This window comes from Mirounga angustirostris, unplaced genomic scaffold, assembly GCF_029215605.1.
Source record: "Mirounga angustirostris isolate CCGP_5_RB_7025 unplaced genomic scaffold, mMirAng1.0.hap1 SCAF_3, whole genome shotgun sequence".
NCBI classification, from domain to species: domain Eukaryota; kingdom Metazoa; phylum Chordata; class Mammalia; order Carnivora; family Phocidae; genus Mirounga; species Mirounga angustirostris.
This window is the reverse complement of record NW_026991711.1, coordinates 138,673,350-138,696,513: the sequence shown is the minus strand read 5'-3', so window position 1 is coordinate 138,696,513 and position 23,164 is coordinate 138,673,350. Positions and strand designations below refer to the sequence as shown.

Genomic DNA, 23,164 nt, shown 5'->3' with positions numbered 1-23,164 from the left:
TTGATTTCTTCTCTTCATGGAGCTCTCTCGGGACAGTGCATTTTTGGACAATATTTTGAGAATGGAAGAAGCAATCATTAAATGAAAAGTTTTTATTGTTCCTGTCATCACACTAAACAATATGTATGAATTCAGAACATTCCTAAACACAGGGCAAAATGCCATTCTTAAACACAATGCTTTAGTAGAAATACTTTTTTTTTTTTTTAAGATTTTTATTTATTTATTTGACAGAGAGAGAGATAGCGAGAGCAGGAACACAAGCAGGGGGAGTGGGAGAGGGAGAAGCAGGCTTCCTGCCGAGCAGGGAGCCCGATGTGGGACTCGATCCCAGGACCCTGGGATCATGACCTGAGCCGAAGGCAGACGCTTAACGACTGAGCCACCCAGGTGCCCAGTAGAAATACTTCTAAGACAGGCAAAGACACAAGCCTGAGGTTAAATGGTTGCCTGGGTTAAGGGAGGCTTTAAGACACTTTTTATTTTTGTTTTATTTATTTTTTTATGAGAGATTTTGTGAGCTTTTTGGGTTTTTTTTTTAAGATTTTATTTATTTTTCAACAGAGAGAGAGGGAACACAAGCAGTGGGAAAGGGAGAAGCAGGCTTCCCGCGGAACAGGGAGCCCGATGTGGTACTCGATCCTGAGACCCTGGGATCATGACCTGAGCTGAAGGCAGACGCTTAATGACTGAGCCACCCAGGCGCCCTTTAAGACACTTTTTAAATAATCCCCTTGTTTTGTTCCATGAAGGTTTTACAACCTGGGGGCAGTGCATGGTAATGAGATTTGGTATGGGTGAGAAGTATGGGTTTCTTTTGAGCTGTGGAAGAATGAGGATTTAGGGAAAGTAGACCATTTTTAGGAAAGCAAACATAGGGAAATTAAAGATACAAAAATTTTCTTAAAACTTATCCTGCTCAGGTGTCCCTTGGAATGCATTAGTGTACCTTCAGTAATACATACACCTGTTTGAACACTGCCTTGAAAAGACTGTCCTCTTCCTGCCTAGCTCCTGTCCTCTGACAAGGCCAGAAACCCATAGACTCTTCTGAGTCTATGTCAAGTTCCTTTCTCACATGAATATCTACTTTCTGAGCCTTGTTTTTGTTTTTGTTTTTTAAAGATTTTATTTGTCAGAGAGATAGAGCACAAGCAGGGGGGAGCCACAGGCAGAGGGAGAGGAAGAAGCAGACTCCCCACTGATCAGGGAGCCCAATGTGGGACTCGATCCCAGGACACTGAGATCATGACCCGAGCCGAAGGCAGACGCTTAACCATCTGAGCCACCCAGGCGCCCCCTGAGCCTTGTTCTTTGACACAATATCTGCTTTCCAGAATATTTACCATTAGCAGTGTTTGCCTCTTTCCACAGAGCCCATACCCCTTAACCACAGGTTAATTATATCCAAATACAGGCATACCTTAGAGATATGGCAGGTTAGGTTCCAGATGACCACAATAAAGCAAGAGGAATGAATTTTTTTGGTTTCCTAGTGCATTTAAAATTTATGTTTTCACTATGCTGTAGTCATTTTTTTTTTTTTAAGATTTTATTTATTTGACAGAGACACAGCGAGAGAGGGAACACAAGCAGGGGGAGTGGGAGAGGGAGAAGCAGGTCCCCCGCAGAGCAGGGAGCCCGATGTGGGGCTCGATCCCAGGACCCTGGGACCGTGACCTGAGCCGAAGGCAGACACTTAACGACTGAGCCACCCAGGTGCCCCCACTATGCGGTAGTCTTTTAAGTGTGTGCTAATATTATATCTTAAAAAAACTGTGCATATCTTAATTTAAAAATCCTTTATTGCTTAAAAAAAAAAAACGCTAACCATCATCTGAGCTTTCAGCCAGTTGTAATCTTTTTGCTGGTGTAGGGTTTTGCCCATGGTGGCTCTTCACTGATCAGGTGGTGGTTGCTGAAGGTGGGGTGGCTATGGCAATTTCTTTCTTTTTTTTTTTTTTTTAAAGATTTTATTTATTTATTTGAGAGAGAGAATGAGACAGAGAGAGAGAGCATGAGATGGAGGATCAGAGGGAGAAGCAGACTCCCTGCCGAGCAGGGAGCCCGATGCGGGACTCGATCCCGGGACTCCAGGATCATGACCTGAGCCGAAGGCAGTCGCTTAACCAACTGAGCCACCCAGGTGCCCTATGGCAATTTCTTTAAACATCAATGAAGTTTACCCATGGTAGAACTTTAAAAGTTGGAGTCAATCCTCTCAAGCCCAATCACTGCTTTATCAACTAATTTTATGTAATATTCTAAATTCTTTGCTATCATTTTTTTTTTTAAGATTTTATTTGTCAGAGCACAAAGCAGGGGGAGTGGCAGGCAGAGAGGGAGAAGCAGACTCCCCACTGAGCAGGGAGCCCGACGACGTGGGACTCAATCCCAGGACCCTGGGATCATGACCCGAGCCGAAGGCAGAGACTCAACCGACTGAGCAACCCAGGTGTCCCTTTGCTATCATTTCAATAATCTTCAGAGCATCTTTACCAGGAGTAGATTCCATCTCAAGAAATCACTTTCTTTGCTCATGCATAAAGAGCAGCTCCTCATTTGTTCAAGTTTATCATGAGATTACAGCAATTCAGTCACGTCTTTAGGTTCCACTTCTAGTTCTCTTGCTGTTTCCACCACATTTGTATTTACTTCCTCCACTGAAGTCTTGAACCCCTCAAAATCATCATGAGAGTTGGAATCAACTTCTTCCAGACTCCTCTGTTAATGTTGATATTTTGACTTCTTCCCATGAATCACAAATGCTCTTAATGGCATCTAGAACGGTGAATCTTCTTTAGAAGGTTTTCAGTTTTGTCTAGATCCATCAGAGGAATCACTATCTATAGTAGCTACAGTTTTATAAAATGTATTTCTTAAATAAGACTTGAAAGAATTACTCCTTGATCCATAGGCAGCAGAATAGATGTGTTTAGCAGGCATGAAAACATTAATCTTGTTACACATCTCCATTAAAGTTTTTGGGTGTCAGGTGCATTGTCAGTGAGCAGTAACATTTTGAAAGGAATCTTTTTTTCTGAGCAGCATGTCTCAACAGTGGGCTTAAAATATTCACTAAACCATGTTGTAAACAGAGGTGCTGTCATTCAGACTTTGTTGTTCCATTTATAGAGCACAGGCAGAGTAGATTGAGTGTAATTCTTAAGGGCTCTAAGATTTTCAGAATGATCAAGGAGCATTGGCTTCAACTTAAAGTTACCAGCTGTGTTAGCCCCTAACAAGAAAGCCTGTTCTTTGAAGCTTTGAAACGAGACATGAACTTTTTTTCTAGCTATGAAAGCCCTAGAGGGTATCTTCTTCCGATCTAAGGCTGTTTCATCTACATTGAGAATCTTTTGTTTAGTGTAGCCACCGTCATTAATGATCTTAGCTAGATATTCTAGATAACTTGTTGCAGTTTCTATATTAGCACTTGCTGCTTCACCTTGTACTTTTTAAAAAAAAATTTTAAGTAATCTCTACAGCCAGTGTGGGGCTCGAACTTAAGACCCTGAGATCAAGAGTTGCATGCTCTACTGACGGAGCTAGCCAGGGGCCCCCTCGTCTTACACTTTTATGTTATAAAGGTGGCTTCTTTCCTTAAACCTCATGAACCAGCTCTGCCAGCTTCCAGCTTTTCTTCTGCAGCTGCTTCACCTCTCTCAGCCGCCTTAGAATTAAGGAGAGTTAGGGCCTTAGTCTGGATTAGGTTTTAGCTTAAGGTAATGTATATCAATCAAAGTAGTCATGACCTGAGCTGAAGGCAGATGCTTAACGACTGAGCCACCCAGGCACCTTTAAGACACTTTTTAAATAACAGTTTTCTGCCATGTATAGCTGATTTGATCTATTCATACCACCAAAAGTTTCAGTTGTAAGGCTGTTTTATTTATCATTTGCATGTTCACGAGAATAGCACTTTTGATTTCCATCAAGAAGTTTACCTTTGCATTCACAGCTTGGCTACCTGTTTGGTCAAGAGGCCTAGCTTTTGGCCTATCTCGGCTTTCAACATGCTTTCCTCACTAAGCATAATCATTTCTAGCTTTTGGGTTAATGTGGGAGATGTGCCCCTCTTCCTTTCCCTTGAACATTTAGAGGCCATTGTAGGGTCATTAATTGGTCTAATTTCAATATTGTTGTGTCGCAGGGCACAGGGAAGCAGAAAGAGGGAGAGAGATGGGGGAGGAGCTGGTAGGTGGAACCGTTAGAACTTAAACAGCACTTATCGTTTAAGTTTGCTGTCTTATGTGGGTGTAGTCCGTGGCACCCTAAAACAATTATAATAGTAACATCAAAGATCACTGATCATAAATCACCATAACAAATATAATAATAGTGAAGAAGTTTGAAATTTGCAAGAATTACCAAAAGGTGACACAAAGACATGAAGTGAGCAAATGCTGTTGGAAAATTGGCACCAATAGAGTTGTTCCATGTAGTGAAGGTTGCCAAAAACCTTCAATTTATAAAAAATGCACTAACTGTGAGGCCCAATAAAATAATATGCTTGTATAAGAAATACATATACAGTAGCTAGGGTAGGGTAGCAGTGGTAAAAGAGAAGTTCTTTACATCTGTATGTTTCAGGTTACAAAACCCCAAAAAACCCAAAAACAAACAAAAATAATTGTTTAATGTCTTTCAAAGTCTGGATGATAATCTTAACATTGCATGCATAAAACATAAGCTGTATAGGCCAGGCCAGGTACAGCTTGCTAGCTTAATCTTATTGCCTTTCTCTTGAAGTGAAGACCAGAAGTCCATCTTGCTGTTTTCCAGGGTGTTAGTTCCTGGTCTTTTGTGAGCAACTGCTAAAATAAGAACACAGCACTCCATAGGAAAATCTTAAGCCCTACTTAAAAATACACATTTCCCTGAAAGAAACAATTTGCAGAAATTTATCTCTAGCTAGAAAATGTGAACCTTTACACAGAGGCATTTGTCCTTTGAATTGCTGTTCCATTTATAGTCCTTATTTTACATTTGTACAGCTAAGTATCCTGTTCAGGGCCCTTTCCCTTTAAGGAACAGTCTGTGTAAAACAGAATTTTGATGCAGCTTTGAAATGAGAGTCTTTCCAGCTTCTAGTATTCTCATCAAAGTTTTAAACATGAAGACTGTTTCAGCCAGCCTTATTCAAGGTAAAGTGCAATCCTTCTTTTCAACAGTCTGTGCAATAGGGACATCTCCCAAGTTCATACACAGCCTAATAATGAGAGTTCAGTCCTTAAATAATGGTAGAGGAAAGTCTACTTTCCCTTTTAACATCTTGTTCCAGGATTACTGCCTTTTCCTAATGGAATTGGTAACTTGGTTTTCTGCCAGGTTATTACCCAGACTCCGCTTGGGCACTCTATTAATTATATAATGGCCCTGTGTTAATCATTTCTGAGTTTTGTGGACCTCACTTGTGAGTTTATTCTCCTAAACTACAACTTATTTAGGTTGTTTCTTTGCTATTGCATTATTATTCTGGTCTTCAGATTTTTCTCTTTTTTCTCTGTCACCTACAGATTGACCTTTTATATTTAGAGAAGTTCTTTATGAACACTGGTCTTGCTCCTTGGCCACTGGCAGGACTTTCTGCTTTTGAAAGCTCCCTTCAGTGGACTGCTAAGACATTTCTACAAGGTATCCCACCATCCTATATTTTAGGGTGAGAGAGTATGATGACAGAAATGTTGACCAGTATTCATTTTCTTCTTTTTCTTTATTATTGATGCTCCAGTTTTTAGCTGAGCATATGGTGAAATAAAGAATTTATTTCTCAGCTAGGTATAGCTGTTGTGACTTAAGTTCTGGTGTATGGAATGTAAATAGACGTTTCCTGTGAGCTGTTGGAAAATTTCCTAAATAGACTATTGCTCATCTTCTCATTCTCCTTCCTGCTGTCTGATCAGCAGGTGTTATGGTTAGACCTTAAGCAGTTATTTTAAACCATGAAGGGGATACCACATGTTGAGGATGGCAAAACAACAAAATAGAAGGAGCCTGGGTTCCTAATGATCATGGTTTGGGATTGCCTGTGCTTTTACGTGAAAGAAATAAACTTCTGAATCATTTAAGCTATTGTTAACAAATTTTGAGTTTTCTGTCACTCATAGCTGAACCCAATCCAGCTGATATAGGTATAAAAAAATCAAGCTGTTTCCAAATGAAAAGCATATGAACTGGGTCCCCTGGATGGTATGGTGCAGCACTGACCCACAAAAAATTTTCATCTCTAAATAAAAACTTGGAAGAAAAGAAAAAAAAAAAACATATATTATCATCTCCACTTAGAATTTTGATGCTCAGTTTTTTAGTATATGTGCTGCCGAAGCGAGCACAGAATTTTGATGCTCAGATTCAGCACTGCCATTTCACCAATTATCTATGACTACCCCTCCCTTCTATTAAAAAGCTTCATTTTTCTCCTTTCACCAAGATTCTGCTGCTGTACTTCCGTCTTTGAAGCTGTTACACCTCTAGGTGGCATTTTGCTAGGAGTTACAGGCGACCACAGGATAAACATCTTCCTGGAGCATTGAAACTTTTGGAGGGAACCTTAATTTTTATATCAGAAAATAATGGAATGAAAGGCAAACTTCACATACATTTTTAAATATAAAGCAAATGCTTAAAAATTTTTGTGTAGGAGTTCAACTGCATGAGCCTATTTCCTCAGATCTCACAGAGTAAGGAGTTCAATCTCTTTTCTGCCTTTCCTTTGCCCTAGGGAGACTCAGATGGAAACTTGAGAAGCACTGCTTACTTGATTAGAGCTAAGGGATTCCTGGCAGCAGTGAATAAAGCTCATGGCCCACCAGTTAGAAAGGTAAGAGATTTTAAGCTTTTAATGCAAAAGTGGTTTTTTATTTTCCAGTTGTCTCTCACATATTACTGAATTCAACAGATGCTTCCAGATAGTATCCTCAGGGTGCTAGTGTCCTACCATATTGATAGTATTTAGTAAAAATAGCCTGCTTCTCCCTCTCCCTCTCCCCCTGTTTGTGTTCCCTCTCTCGCTGTGTCTCTCTCTGCCGAATAAATAAATAAAATCTTCCAAAAAAAATAAAATAAAAAATAAAAGCACATTGAAGACTTAATATTAAATTGTTTAATTGTTTTTGAAAGATTTTATTTGTCAGAGAGAGAGCACAAGCAGGGGGAACAGCAGGCAGAAGAAGAAGCAGGCTCCCCACTGAGCAAGGAGCCTGATGAGGGACTCGATCCCAGGACCCTGGGATCATGACCTGAGCTGAAGGCAGACGCTTAACTGACTGAGCCACCCAGGCGTCCCAAATTGTTTAATTTTAACTCAGAGCCTCCTAAACTTAATCTGACTAGGGAATTCTCTATAGCAAAGGGTCCGCATATGAAAGTACCAATTCTAGGATTTTATAACAGATAGTAACAAGAGTTACTCCTTGAAGTATTTTCTTTTTTCTTTTTTTTTTTTTTTTAAGTAAGCTCTACACCCAATATGGGGCCTAAACTCATGACCCCAAGATCAAGAGTCACATGCTCTACCTACTGAGCCAGCCAAACACCCTGAAGTATTTTCTATAGTCCAAAAATATTTTGGACAAAAAGTATTGCCCGTTTGAAGGCTGTACATGCTAACTAAAATGTCAACATTTATTTGCTTTTTTTTTTTTTAAGTTTTTATTTATTTATTTGACAGAGAGAGACACAGAGAGAGAGGGAACACAAGCAGAGGGAGTGGGAGAGGGAGAAGCAGGCTTCCCGCGGAGCAGGGAGCCCAATGTGGGGCTCAATCCCAGGACCCCGGGATCATGACCCGAGCCGAAGGCAGATGCTTAACGACTAAGCCACCCACGCGCCCCAACATTTGCTTTTGTATTGAATTAAATCCACTAAATTTAGTTCCATGATTATTCACACTGATCAGAAACATTAATAGGAAGTTATATAGTCCTCAAATATACCTTTATTGAAAGTCTTCTGTGTGTCAGCCACAGTGTGGTGAAGTTAAAGATATAAAATACAGTGGTTTCTCATTCCAAGCCATTTATAGTTTGGGGATATAGCTTCTAAAAATGGAAGGAAATTTTTGATAAATTAAATGTGATCTGGCATACAAAATCTTTCAAAGCATGGTGGTCTAGTGATAGACTTTGTCAGATACATCAAGATACACAAGCAGATTAGCCTGTGCTGTTGTACCTGAATCTGAAGGTTCAGATCAAAAGAGAAACCGTGTGTAAATGTACAGTTGCTCTAATTTGGACAAAATTTAGAAAATAAATATATATGTATAATGTATTTGAAAAAGTAAAAATTTTTAAGCAGGGAATTTTTCAAGGAGGAAAGGATGGCAAACTTTTTCTTACACACTGATATATATAGGTTAAATAATTTCTGAGCTGCTTGACCAACTTAAATGTTCAAATCCTGATTTGGTTAGAAGTATTCCATAAAATGTAATTCCAGGGGCACCTGGGTGGCTCAGTCAGTTAAGTGTCCAACATTTGATTTCGGCTCAGGTCATGCTCTCAGGGTTTTGAGATTGAACCCAGTCTCAGGCTCCGCATTCAGTGGGGAGTCTGCTTCTTCCTGTCTCTCTTTCTCTCCCTCTCTCTTCCTCCCTCCCTCTCTCCCTCAGCCCCTCCCCCCACATGCGTGTGTGCCCACCCCCCTCTCTCTCTAAAATAAATAAATCTTTTTTTTTTTAAATGTAAATTCCTTGAGGGCAGGGACTATGTATCATTGTACCCTAGAGTCTAGCACAATTCCTGCCCTCTTGCATGTACTCAGTAAATATTTATTGACTAAATGACTAAGTAAATGAGTGATCTGAACTTAAGGGTAGAGAGATAGTGGATGGAGGGTGAACAGTGTTTACTAAGAAAGATGGGTAGGTGGGAAGTGAGAGCATTCTAGGCTGAGAGATGGATTGGATTAAAAGCCTGCATGAGACTAGAGCCAAAGGATTAAGGAGTAGCATAAGACTGGGGTAGAAGGCAGGGGTCAGTCCATATGCAATGGTGTGGAGGCCTTTTGAGGACTTATCCTAAACATTTATTTTATAACTGGTCCTTTCCTCTCATTTTGACGGGTACTGTTGGTGTGCAAATCATCATTCTCTTTTCTGAATTTAGCAGTAATTTGTACTGGCTTTCTTATGCATAGTGTTGGCCTTTAATCCATCCTCCATACTTCTATTAGATCTTGCAAAAATTTCCCTTTGATTATCTAGTTCAGCATCATAAAATCTTTCCATTTTTTTTACAGCATAATTAAGCACACTTATTCTTTAAAGGGCCAGATAGTGGATATTTTAGACTTTATAGGGGCCACATATGGTCTCTGTTGCTTATTCTCCTCCCACCCCCGCCCATTTAAAAATGTGAAAAACTTGCTTAGCTCAACATTTTGGCACAGGCTTGTATTTATAACTTCAGAGTAGCAGTGGGATGGGGGTGGTGAGGGTGGAATCCAAACTCCTTGCCAGGGTAATAAAGGCCCTTCAAGATTTGCTTCTCTTTCTGGCCTTATCTCTCTTCCCTTCAGCCTTATATCCCCATGCTTCAGCCATCAGAAGTTCTTAAAGATCTCTCAGTGTACTTCTACTTCATTGTGATTCTGTATGCTTGCTGTTTTCTCTGCTGAAAAAACATCATCCCTCACTGCCTGATGCCTCTACCTTTGAGACTACTACTACTTCAGTAGTAGCCTTCCCAGACCCTCTCTCCACATTTGGCAATGTACTTGTCTTAAGGGTTAGAAACTTAATTGGATAAATCAGGTTAAAAAAAAAAAGAGAGATCATACTCAGAATATAGAAGACTTGCATGATTCAGTCACAGAAAGCATAGACATTACAGAAACTACTTTCCTTCTTGGCTGCATGGTTTCTCATCTCTTTTTCTGTGCCTGCTCTCTTTTGGGTTTCGTTAATTTCTTATCAGTATGAATATGATTTGGAATCTTTGCTGCCCACCTCTGTTTGGCTTTTTTCTTTTTACAAATTTCCTGAAGAGGTAATCTGATTGGCTTAATTTAAGTGTCTCCCCTGGTGTCTCCCTGGTTCACCTGAGGCAGGTATGTCTGGGTCATGGATATTCTAGGATTGCCCTTCACTGGTAATCAGGCTGTCTAAGAGGGGAGTGTGGGTGCTGAGGAGAGATGACCAGCTCCATAATCTTAATCCCCTATGTTCCCATAGTGCCTGTGTATATCTTTATTATTATATATATATCACAGAATTATACTTGTTTGTTCTTACTAATCTGATTTTGAGGGCAAGGACCATATTTCTTATTCTTTTTTTCTTTCCATATCTCTTACTCTTTTTTTTTTTTAATTTTATTATGTTATGTTAGTCACCATACAATACATCATTGGTTTTTGATGTGGTGATCCACGATCCATTGTTTTCGTATGACACCCAGTGCTCCATGCAGTATGTGCCCTCCTTAATACCCATCACCGGGCTAACCAATTCCCCCTCCCCCCTCCCCTCTAAAACCCTGTTTGTTTCTCAGAGTCCATAGTCTCTCATGGTTCATCTCTCCCTCCAATTTCCCCCCCTTCATTTTTCCCTTCCTTCTCCTAATGTTCTCCATGCTATTCCTTATGTTCCACAAATAAGTGAAACCATATGATAATTGACTTTCTCTGCCTGACTTATTTCACTTAGCATAATCTCCTCCAGTCCCATCCATGTTGATGTAAAAGTTGGGTATTCATCCTTTCTGATGGCTGAGTAATATTCCATTGTATATATGGACCACATCTTCTTTATCCATTCATCTGTTGAAGGGCATCTCGGCTCTTTCCACAGTTTGGCTATTGCGGACATTGCTGCTATGAACATTGGAGTGCATATGGCCCTTCTTTTCACTACATCTGTGTCTTTGGGGTAAATACGCAGTAGTGCAGTTGCTGGGTAATAGGGTAGCTCTGTTTTTAATTTTTTGAGGAACCTCCACGCTGTTTTCCAAAGTGGCTGTACCAAGTTGCATTCCCACCAACAGTGTAAGAGGGTCCATATCTCTTATTCTTAATATGGCATAAGGTACAAAATAGGCAGTCAGATATTTTCTAAATACATTTTGTAAAGTAGTTGTATTAGAAATGTTTGGGAATGCTATACATTGTAACATTTAGTATTATCCATATTTTAGAAATCTGCTTTGAAACTTGAGTACATACTTTAAAGGTAAGAAATTATAACATTTATAATTCTATGGCTAACTAGAGGGTCAGTAAAATTAACATTTTAGAATCCAGAGATTTTTGGGGTGCCTGACTGGCTCAGTTGGAAGAGCGTTCGACTTTTGATCTCGGAGTTGTGAGTTCGAGCCCACATAGGGTGTAGAGATCACTTAAATAAAAAAACTTAAACTATTTTAATTAAAAAAAGAATCTAGAAATTTTTGAAGTTAATCACCAGAAATTGACTTGCTCCCTCCCATTTTTTTTAAGATTTTATTTTCAGGGGTGCCTGGGTGGCTCAGTCGTTAAGCGTCTGCCTTCAGCTCAGGTCATGGTCCCAAGGTCCTGTGATCGAGCCCCACGTCAGGCTCCTTGCTCAGCAGGAAGCCTGCTTCTCCCTCCCCTGCTCCCCCTATTTGTGTTCCCGCTCTCGCTGTGTCTCTCTCTGTCAAATAAATAAATTAAATCTTTAAAAAAAAAAGATTTTATTTTTAAGTGATCTCTCTACCTAATGTGGGGCTCAAACTCACAACCCTGAGACCAAGAGTCACATGCTCCACTGACCGAGCCAGCCAAGCACCCCACTCCCTCCCATTTTTAAAGCTTCATTTACCCACCCTGTTTTCTATGAAGTAAATTGGTTTCTTTCTTTCTTGTTTCTGATAGAGATTGAAGAAACACCAAGTATTTTTTTTTTTTTAAGATTTTATTTATTTGTCAGAGAGAGAGAGAGACAGAGCACAAGCAGGGGGAGAGGCAGAGGCAGAGGGAGAAGCAGGCTCCCCGCTGAGCAAGGAGCCTGATGTGGGACTCGATCCCAGGACCCCGGGACCATGACCTGAGCTGAAGGCAGCCGCTTAACTGACTGAGCCACCCAGGCATCCCAACACCAAATATTTTTATCAGCTGAATCATTTGAATGATACTATTCCCATGCCATTTTGAATTCTGATATTATGACCTAAAAGATCATCTTGCTTAACACATTCCATATTTTAAAAAAAGGAACTATTAGGATAAGTAATTGATATCATCTCTTGAGTTTTTATTCAGGTATGGTAATTGTTCTGTCATGATTCTGTTTTCTCTTAACCTTGCAGTATAGAAGTGATTTTTTTACTCTTTGACATCCAATAACATGAAAGTTATAAACCAGAAACAAGCAGAGAATCGTTAGAGAATCCATGTTGTATGGTATTTTTCTCATAACTACTCCTAAACACTACATAACACTAATTATATAATGGTTATATAGTATATTATTATAGTGCAAATGACTATAATTTGAACTTCTATAAGTTTTCCATTTTTAATTTTTTAGTTCAGAACCTTTTAAGAGTGAGTTGCCAGCAAGATGTCCCATTACCCCAAATACTTTATTTTCTACAGTAAGACATTTTCCTACAAAACCACAATACATCCTTGAAAATCAATAAATTGACATTGATCTATTGCTACCATCTAATCTGCAAATCACATTTAAATTTTACCAGTTGTTCCAATAATGTCCTTTTATAGCAAAAGATTTCTGTCTCGAATTCACATTGCAGTTAGTTGTCATGTCTCACTCATCTTTTATCATCTAAAATAGTTCATCAGTCTTTCCTTGAGTTTGATGACTTGGGCACCTTAGAAAATTAAAGTCCAGTTATTTTGAAGTTTGCCTCAATTTGGGGTTGTGTATTTTTTTTTTTTTTTTAAGATTTTATTTATTTGCGAGAGAGAGAATGAGAGACAGAGAGCATGAGAGGGAGGAGGGTCAGAGGGAGAAGCAGACTCCCTGCTGAGCAGGGAGCCTGATGTGGGACTTGATCCCGATCCCGGGACTCCAGGATCATGACCCGAGCCGAAGGCAGTCGCTTAACCAACTGAGCCACCCAGATGCCCTGTGTAATATTTTTCATGATTAGATTCAGGTTTATGTATCTTTGACATGACTATCATAGAAGTGATGCTATGTCCCTTCTCATTGCATCCTATTGGAGTACATGATATTGGTTTTCCTTATTTCTGATTTTGTTAACTTGGATCATTTGAGTAACATAATATTTGCCAGACTTTTGTAATTAAAATATATTTTAACAGGGGATATTTTGGAGGATATAAATGTCCTGTCTTATCGAATGTTGAATTTATTCTTTTATATCAGTATGGATTAATGGAATCCAATTTTATTCAGAATATGATCCATTACTATCATTATTTTGATTCTGACATTGTTCAGATTTGACCACTTTATGGCCAAATTCGTAACCAAGTCTTTATTTTCTTGGAAAAGATATTCAAGGCCCATCCTGTTCTTGCCCTACCCTAGCCCTGGAGCCAGACAATTCTTGAAGGAGCCCAGGTTCCTTTTGGTAAAGAATGGTATTTAGACATCAAGATCTGGGTGCCTAGCGGGTATATTGCTTTGAGGGTATCAGTGTTCTCAGTAGACACAGCTAGGGAAATATATGAACATATATGCAGATATATACGCACATATTATCATATATACCTTCATATCTCTACTTCTGTACCTTTATATCTCTGTTGAAAGTCGTGAGTTCACACCAGTATCTCGAAATTTCATCTGATTACCAAGATTCATTCTGTATAATTACCATCACCTATAGTGTGAATTTACCTTTACCCACTACATCCTTGATATATCTTTGTATTCTGCCAATCCCTGTGTGTGTATATAATGAATCACCTGTTGCCACCAGGCCCACTCCTTCTCATCACGTAGATGTTCTCCAGCTTGGGCCCTGGTATCCTGTGCTGGACTGGTACCATCTCTATCCCTCACCTCATATGGTTGCCTCCTCCTACTTCCCTCCAGCTACTCTCCATTCCCATGAACAATTTTCTCTCTCCTCCCCAGCAGTGACACTCTGGACTGTCTGCTCCCCAATAGCCTGTCTAAGCTGCTTTTCATAAAGACATCCTTATATATGTTTTTTATGGAGGCTTGGCTTTTGTATTTTAAGTTATAAGAAATGGTTTGCAAGTTAATTTCTCCCACTTTCTTCTATTCATTGTTCCTTGAAGTGTTCTTCTTTACTATTTTCTTATTGGCATCTCATATTATGTGTGATTTTATTTGATAGGTCTGTTGAATAATTCCAAAAGTCCCTAAAGGGTCTTTCTACACTACTTTTTTTAGAAGTGGTTTACATAAAGTTTCTGTATTGTTGGTAGGCGTAGAATAGCAAGCTATAATAGTTGATATACATAATGTATGGCAAGGCATACCAGCTGGCAAGCACAATATAGCATTAAAAATGTTATTGTCCCATTTCTTACCTTGAGTAAGTCACCCTTTGGGACCTCATTTGTCAAGGTTAGTTAGTTGGGACTAGATCAAGAATATAAGGTACATGATCTGTTCCTTCATCCAGTTTCCTTATCTGAATAGAAACTCATCAGTTTCTGTAGAATTTTGACTATAGGACCAGACCAACAGAAAAGTGTGAAATACCTGAAAGTCATTTGGCTGGAGAAAAGTGTTTTCTTGAGATTTGGAAGCATTCATCACTTTGTAGTTGAATACATCCTCAGTGAGCTTCTTCTCTACAAGTCTTTAGAATAAAGCACGGGATCTGGGCTTCTGGAAGGGGTTGCTTCCAGGTGGAACACCTACTGGCAGGGTATCCTTGCAGGCATTCTGCATGCAGTACTACTGAACCTCTGCAGCCACTTGGGAGACCTTGGTCCTCTCCATGCCTGCCTCCAGCTTGATCTGCTCCACCAGGCCACCACCACATGGCACTGGCCCTAGAAGACATGCCAGAGGTGCTGGGCTCCTTAACCTAGTAATTTCATTTCATTTCTAGAAATTCCTTCTGTGAAAATTATTATAGATATTGCACAGAGATTTGCTATCAAGGATATTTGTTGATGATAAAAATCCACTAATAATAGTGGTTTAAGCAAAAAAAAACAAAAATCCACTAACAGAGAATTAGTTAAAAATATATCATAACCTGTATGATGGAATACTATATAGCCATTAAAAATGACATCTAGTATTTAATGATATTACTATTTAATGATGTGGCAGAAAGTTGTAACCCAGCTTTTACAATTTGTAAAGCTACATGTCTCCATACATTAGTAAGACTGGACTATGTACCCTGTGGGATGTTGAACAATAAATGATGTTTTAGGTGACTTTTATTTTTTCTTTTTGCTCTTCTGTATTTTTATGGGAGCAAATTTAAAGTTCCTTACTATGTCTTAGTTCAGTGGGTATAATTTAGTTCATTATTATCAGGAAATAACAGTGACCTCCTTCTGAACCCCAAGCTTCTGCCTTAAAGGTTTTTTAGAATTATGTAAGACTGATCATTTATATGGGATACCTAATAGTGGAACTTGCTCTGGCTGTGTTGTAACAAAATTCAAAGTATATCAACATTCAAAGTATACCTTAAAGCTTGGGGTTCTAAAATAAAATGCCTTGGAGCAGTGAAATAGAGAAACATTTTGAGGGGAACATGTACATGTTTACACATGGAATTGTCTTAGGAACCTGGAAAGAAGTCTGCACCGCATGCTTGCTTAGCTGATGTGAACTCCCTCACAATCCTGGAAGCTTCTTGAGGGCCGGTACCTATCTTAGTTCACCACTACATCGCTAGCATCGGGCAGAGTGCCAAGCCCAAAGTGGACACTCAAATATTTGTTGACTGAAAGAAGAAAAGGTGAAACTGATGGCACCAGATCATGAGGGCAAGGAAGATAAAGGACTGTTAGAAGAAGAGTTAAGACTGAGATTAGAGAAACCAAAGGACTTTTAAATTTTGTCTAAAACCCTCTTGTGTATTCTTTATGACAGTGATTCTTCTACCAGTATAGGTTTGGATGCTTGCCAAAGAGTGGTGTGGTATATTAACAATTCTCTATAGTCATTGAATTCTCCAACAACTTGGAGTTTAACAGAGCCTCCTTTCCCTGTGAGCATATTTCTAACCTTGCTGTAAAAGGGAGATAAGCATGGGGGCACCTGGGTGGCTCAGTCAGTTAAGCATCTGCCTTCAGTTCAGGTCACGATCCCAGGCTCCTGGGATGGAGCCCTGCATCAGGCTCCCCACTCAGCAGGGAGTCTGCTTCTCCCTCTCTCTCTGCACCCCCCTCCCCGACTTGTGTTCTCTCTCAAATAAATAAAATCTTTATTTTAAAAAAAAGGGGGGACATAAACCTAGATGTAGAGGCTTGAGATTCAGTTTAAGGAAGAGATAGCATTTAAGCCTCCTAAAACATATACCGTCATTTATGTCTCAAGGTGCTTCAGCTGTTGTATTTACAACTACCTCAGCTAGGTTTTAGAAAATCGTAATAAGGAACGGAAGTTTTTATTGTTTGGCTAGGAAATAGGCTGATGTGTAGGTAAGGAACTTCTTTTGTGGAGAAAGGGGACAGTTGTGGTGGGGGAGTGGAAAAGATGAGAGAGAAAAGGGTACCACAGGCTGATTCACTCAGAAAGCATTCCTAGAACTCTCAGTTTGGTCCCTGCACTACCTGTGTATTCTCATAGTGTGTTAACTTCTATTCTTACCAAAGGAGTTGAAATTATATTTCTGTATTCCCTTCTGCTAGACTAAAAGTCTCTCAGGTGCAGGGACTGTTTTTTCATCTTTGTGTCTTGGCATATATTTGGTGTTTAAATGTTTCTTGAATTTAACTGAATTTAAATTTTGCTTTGATTTTTCATAGCAATATGAACTGCATTTTCTTACTGGTTTTAGAAGAGGTTTTTGAGGTAGACTAGACTTATTTAGTCTTGAACAAGTCTTGATTTGTTCATATCATATGGCTATTTATTCATTCCTTAATATTTAATGAGTAAATGCTGCTGTAGGTAGGCACTGTTTTAGGTAGTTAACCCAAAGTTAAGTTCCTTGCCCTCATTAAGCTCACATTCTGTGGGTAATGACAGAAGCATAACTTTTATAGATTTCCTTTGGATTATTCTAGTGTTCTTTTCCCTTTTCTCACGGACAGCATGGTAAAGTTGGATGTGAACGGAGGAATAGAACCCTACCAGATACAGGTTTTCCTGGAAACCAGGGAAAAAACTTTCTTCTTCCTATCTCCTATACCAAATTACCCATACCTCCAAGACTCAGAACTGTGGCTATTTATACATTTCCCCACAGGAATTGTCCAGTTTTTCTGAGCAAGACATTCTTGATACCACATTTATAAGCAAAATTATGAAAAATAATTTTTTCTCTATGCATCTCTGTCTTATTTGAATAAGCATATAGTTACTCTTCACCACTGGATGGAGTTTCAGTGAATGTAAGATGAATTATTTGCAGAATTATTTATTATTATTTTTTTAGTAATCTCCACACCCAGTGTAGGGCTAGAAGTTGTAACCCCGAGATCAAGAGTCACATGCTCTTCCAACCAGCCAGGCACCCCAGTAGAGTTTTTAAAATGGGCCACTGACCTGGATAGTTTCAACATGTACTTGTTCTTAAACTAATACCAGCGGCGCATGGGTGGCTTAGTCGGGTAAGCATCCGACTCATCAGCTTCTGATCTCATGGGTCATGAGATCAAGCCCCATGTCCAACTCTGCACTCAGAGGGAGTCTGCTTGGATATTGTCTCCCTCTTCACCTTCCCTTTCTCTCTCTCTCAAATATATAAATAAATCTTTAAAAAAAAAACCCTGATATCAAATAAATAAGTTATAAGGCTGTGAAGAGGGAGATGCTTATATAGACCAATTATGTTACAGGACAAATAGAATTTTGATGAATTAGGCTGAGAACTTGATCACCTCTGACTATATATTTTAAGAAGTTAAAAACTTTCCAAATAGATGTTCTAAAATGCTGCGTCTCCTCTTTTTCATCAGACTTCCAAAGTCAGGAGTTTTACTCTTTTAATAGCTGTCTTTCAACCACAGCTCTAAGGCTGAATTAAATGTTTTTTCTCCTTTTACCCTCTGTGATGGAGTTGGATATATACATACCTATGTTTAAGGCATTCATATGGGTGTTGATATTGTAGGAGCAGTATTACCTCTTATAAAGATTCTTAAGAGTGACAGGGTTTGGGGTTGGCAGTAGTCCAAAGAGTAAAATTATTCAGGTGTTTTTATTTCCTTTGTTTCAAGTAGTGTTTCAGAACTATTTTTAACAGTGTGAAACACTGTTTTTCAGTATCCTTGCCATGAAAAAGAGGACGTGATAAGTTGTTCAACTTAATGAAATTCAAGTTACATGTGAATTCTGCCAGGTATGTATACAGTATTTGGTATGTTTACCAATTTTTCATATTTTAGATCATAAAAATTTTCATAGTTATTTCTTGATAAATATTTCAGTATTTTTTCGATAATTAAAAAAAAAACTTATCCAGTATATTAGTTTAGCTGCTACTCCTATTATGTCTTTTTTTTTTTAAGATTTTATTTATTTGGGAGAGAGAGCACCAACAGGGGAAGGGGCAAAGGGAGAGGGAGAAGCAGACTCCCTGCTGAGCAGGGAACCCAACAGCGGGGCTCGATCCCAGGACCCCAATATCATGACCTGAGCTAAAGGCAGATGCTCAACCAACTGAGCTACCCAGGCGCCCCCTATTATGTCTTTAAATATCAAATAGAACATCAAAACGCACTTAACTATGACAAACATAAACATATTTTAGGGTTTGATTTCTAGAGTTCCGAATAATACTAGTCCCATGAGATGTTCTATGACAAAGCATTTTGAATAGCAAATGGATGTGTCAAAAATGCCATATTCTAGGTGCTCCTCTAGTCATTTCACTTGAACATATTAAAGGCTCTGAAAAGTCCTATAAAAGAAAATGTACTCCAGCATTTCCCAAAACTGTTTGATTACATACCTTTTTTCTACAATAACTATTGTCATCCCTGTTGAAGATGCTTTGGGAAACATTGCTTTGAATGGTTAACAAGCTAATGTTGAAAAAGGAACAATGTTTCCGGATTTTTAATTGAGTCAAATACAGTTGTTATATATAATTTCTAGAAAGAAAGCCAAGATAAAATTTAAAACCTACAAGTTGTTGGAAAGAATGATTGGGAACTTTAAGTCTAAATCAAATATAGGGAAATAATCTTTACTCACAAATTTCTTTTTATAGTTATTTTGTTCAAATCAGGATCCAAAAAGGATTTACATTTCGTTAGTATCTTTATTTTTTTAAAAGATTTTATTTATTTATTAGAGAGAGAGAGAGTGAGCACACGAGTGACAGGGGCAGAGGGAGAGGGAGAGCAGACATCCCTGCAGAGCAGGGAGCCCAATGCAGGACTCAATCCCAAGACCCTGGAATCATGACCTGAGCCTAAGGCAGCCCCTTAACCACCTGAGCTACCCAGGCACCGCTGGTTAGTTTGTTTATTAAATCTCCTTTATCTATAACAGTTTCCACCTGCTCTTCTCTTTTTTAGTTCTCCATTACATTTATTTGTTGAAGTGACCAGGTCTTTGTCATAGAATTTGGCTGATTGCTTCCAGATAGTGTTGACAGGTTTCTCCTGTATTTCCTGTAGCTGAATCTAGAGATGCTTAAGTTAGGTTTGAATCCCCATACTGTACACACACACACACACACACACACACACATGCACACCCCACTACCCCACCACCCCACCCCCGCCCAAGAATACTTCTCATGCTTTCTATTGTGTCATATCAGGTGGCACATACTAATTGTCCCACTCTTAGTGATGTTAATTTTAAGATTGACCTGTGAGTTCATTATAAAGCTCCCGTCACCTTTTTTTCTTAATGGTTTTATCATGTGACCTAGATCCATTATTTCATTGGACATTAAAGTGGTGATTTTCCAATTACTTCATTCTTTATTCACTTAAACTATTGAACAGTAAAGATTTAGCCTAATAGACCCAAGGTTCCTAACCCTTTTTTTTCTATAGTGTAAAATCTGCATGTTACATGTATTTGTCTACTCATTATAAAAAGATGGAAGGGAAATAGAGCTAAAATGTCAGTAAAAGTATTTTATTTCACACTGAAATAGAAAAAGTAATAAGCTTAGTGAAAATCATATAATATTACATTTAAAATTATTCTTTATTTAAAAATCTGTACTGTCGGGGCGCGGTGGCTCAGTTGGTTAAGCGTCTGCCTTCAGCTCAGGTCATGATCCCAGGTTCCTTGGATCGAGTCCCACATCAGGCTCCTGGCTTGGCGGGGAGTCTGCTTCTTTCTGCCCTTCCCCCTGTTGGTGCGCACTCTCGCTCACTCTTTCTCTCTCTCTCAAAAATAAATGATCTTTAAAAAGAAATAAATAAAAATCTGTACTGTAAAACACTAAGCCATTGCTTAATGTTTTATTATAGGCAGTACAAGGACCTGTGGAATATGAGTGATGACAAACCCTTTCTATGCACTGCCCCTGGATGTGGCCAGGTAATATATAAATTACTTTAAATCATTTTATATATTCATATTTATTAAAACATTGATGAAAGTTTATGTTGTCATTAAAAGGATTCTCCTACAATTTTTTGTAAAATTTTGGAGTTAGAATGTAAATAACCCAGAAAAATTTGGGGAAGAAATTTTTTTTCCTCAATAGTATATTTGAGTTTTTAAAAACACAATCTAATATGGAAAAAAAAAGTTAGAAGTCTTGTAATGGAAAGGTGAATACCTAGACAAAATCCAGGGCTTAATAGTATCTTCATTTGACCATTATTGGTTGAAAATAATTGTAAATTGCTTAATTGGAAATCAAATATACATTATCTTGTTTGAAAATTATATTACTTGCTGAACTCTTATGAAATTAACTAATATTTACCTCTGACAGTGTCACTAATGCATTAATGTTCTTAATGTACCTAAGTCTAACATCTTCAGAGCATGTATGAAAGCATTTTCAGAAAATAATCTTTCTACATTGTATCAAAAAATAATATTTCAGTGTTTTTAACAGGCCATTAAATTATTAATCTGTTGCTGTTATAATAATTCTAACTTTAAAATAACTATAGACACAAATGAAAGCATAAATTTAATGTGTAGCCAAATTACAGAGTACTTAAATATACAAACTATAAATCATAAATAAGCATTAGTGTTTCATTGGTTCTTACTTGTTTTCTTTAGTTGATGTTTTAAATTGAGGTATAATTGATATACTGCACATACTTACACAATTTCATGTTTTAATGTGTATATGCTCATAAAACCATCACCATAATTAAGATCGAGAACATACTCCTCACCCCAAAAGTTTTGTCATGCCCAGTTGTTACCGCTCCTGCCTTTGTAAAACACTACTCTGCCATATGTTCCTATAGATTAGTTTGCATTTTCTAGAATTTTATGTAGAGTCATACAGTATGTACTTTTGTCTGGCATTTTTTGTTCCTTATAATTAATTTGCGATTTCCCCATGTTATGTGACCAATAGTTAATTCCTTTTCATTGAGGAGTAATATTTCATTATTATGCAGTTGTGGACATTTGGCTTATTTCCAATTTTTACTTATTACAGATAAAGCTGGTATAATTGTGTACAAGTCTTTGGTATGGATGCATGCTTTCTTTTCTCTTGGGTAAATGCATAAGAATGAAATGATGCGATCGTATGTTAGATATATATTTACTTTTGAAGAAATTGCCAAGCTGTTTTCCAAAATGGATGCACTTTCCACCAGGAGTGTATGAATCTTGTGCCATTTCTTTGCCTACATTTGGTGTTGGCAGTCTTCTAATTTTAGCCATTTTCCTTGTGTGTATAGTGATATATCATGTGATTTTAAATTGCATTTCTTTGATGAAAAGATGAGCACTTGTTCATGTGCTTATTGGCCATTTGCATTATTTTTTGTGACATATCTCTTCAAATCTTTTGCTGTTTTTAAAAGTCAGGTTGTCTTTCTTTTAATTATTAACTTGTAAGAGTTCTTTATATATCCTGGATACCAGTCCATTGTCAAATAGTTTCTCCAAGTCTGTGGTTTGCATCTCAGTTTTCATGATAAAAGCTTTTGATCCACAGATCTAATTTTAATGAAGTCTAATGTATTAATTTTTTCTCTTTTATGGTTATTGCTTTCTGTGACTTGTCTAAGAAATCTTTGCCTACCTTTAAGTCACAAAGGCATTATTCTCCTTTGTTTTTCCTGAAAGCTTGTTTTTCATTTAGGCCTCTGTTTCATCTTGAATTCATTTTTCCACATGGTTTTTCAGATATTCGAACATCATTTGTTGAAAAGATTTTTCTTTCTCCATTAATTTGCTTCAGCTCCTTTATTGAAAATCAAATTATGGTATAAGTGTAGGTCTATTTCTGAGCTTTCTACTCTGTTCCTTTCATCAGTCTGTCAACTTTTATGCTAGTACCACAATGTCTTGATTACTCTAGCTTTACAGTAATGCTTCTAGTCAGGTAAGGTAAGTTCACCAGTTTAGTTCTTCTTTTTGAGATTGTTCTGGATAGTCTTTTAATTTTAGTCATTATGGTGAGGATGTAGTGGTATCTCATTATGATCTTAATTTTCATGATATATATCTAAAGATGTTGAACCAGGGTAAAGATAGGAAGTTACAGGGTTGGTGCTACTTAGATAGGTTTGTCAGGGAATGCCTCTCTGATAAGGTGACATTTGAATTAAGACATGAAAATGTAGGAGCAGAGCTCTGGAGGAAGTTTTTCAAACTGAAGGAACAACAAATATAAAGTTTCTAAGGAGGGAATGGGTTTGGGTGTATTTAAAAACAGAAAGACGACTATTGTGGCTGGAGCATATAGTGACCAACAAGGATAAGAGTAAGAGATTCTGTCAGGTAGAATAAAATAGTCCATACCCTGTAGGGCTTTGTAGACTGTGATAAAGTGTTTGGGCTTTATTCACAGAGCAATGAAAGCCATTACTGAGCTAAGAGTGGAAACGGGGAATAGAGACTGACAGCTGTCAGGTGAGAGATAATGGTGGCTTTGTCTAGGTGCTAATAGTGGACAATATAGAGAAATAGAGTCATTTGACA

At 38.2% G+C, this 23,164-nt stretch overlaps 1 protein-coding gene across 13 annotated transcripts in view; it reads left to right on the top strand.

The window, feature by feature from the left end:
* The window catches only part of ATF2 (activating transcription factor 2), a 104,961-nt gene that overhangs the window by 9,380 nt on the left and 72,417 nt on the right, over nt 1–23,164 (top strand). For 4 of the 13 annotated variants that reach the window (XM_064586725.1, XM_054506137.2, XM_045868496.2 and 1 more), the window contains exons 2-4: nt 6,725–6,823; nt 18,332–18,407; nt 20,506–20,575. In XM_064586725.1, the coding sequence (XP_064442795.1) occupies nt 18,376–18,407; nt 20,506–20,575 (102 nt within the window). In that variant the 5' untranslated portion in view covers nt 6,725–6,823; nt 18,332–18,375. Of the gene's footprint in view, nt 1–2,296; nt 2,456–6,724; nt 6,824–11,138; nt 11,174–18,331; nt 18,408–20,505; nt 20,576–23,164 lie in introns of those variants that run through there. The other 9 variants (XM_064586719.1, XM_064586721.1, XM_064586722.1 and 6 more) reach the window with 6 other exon arrangements.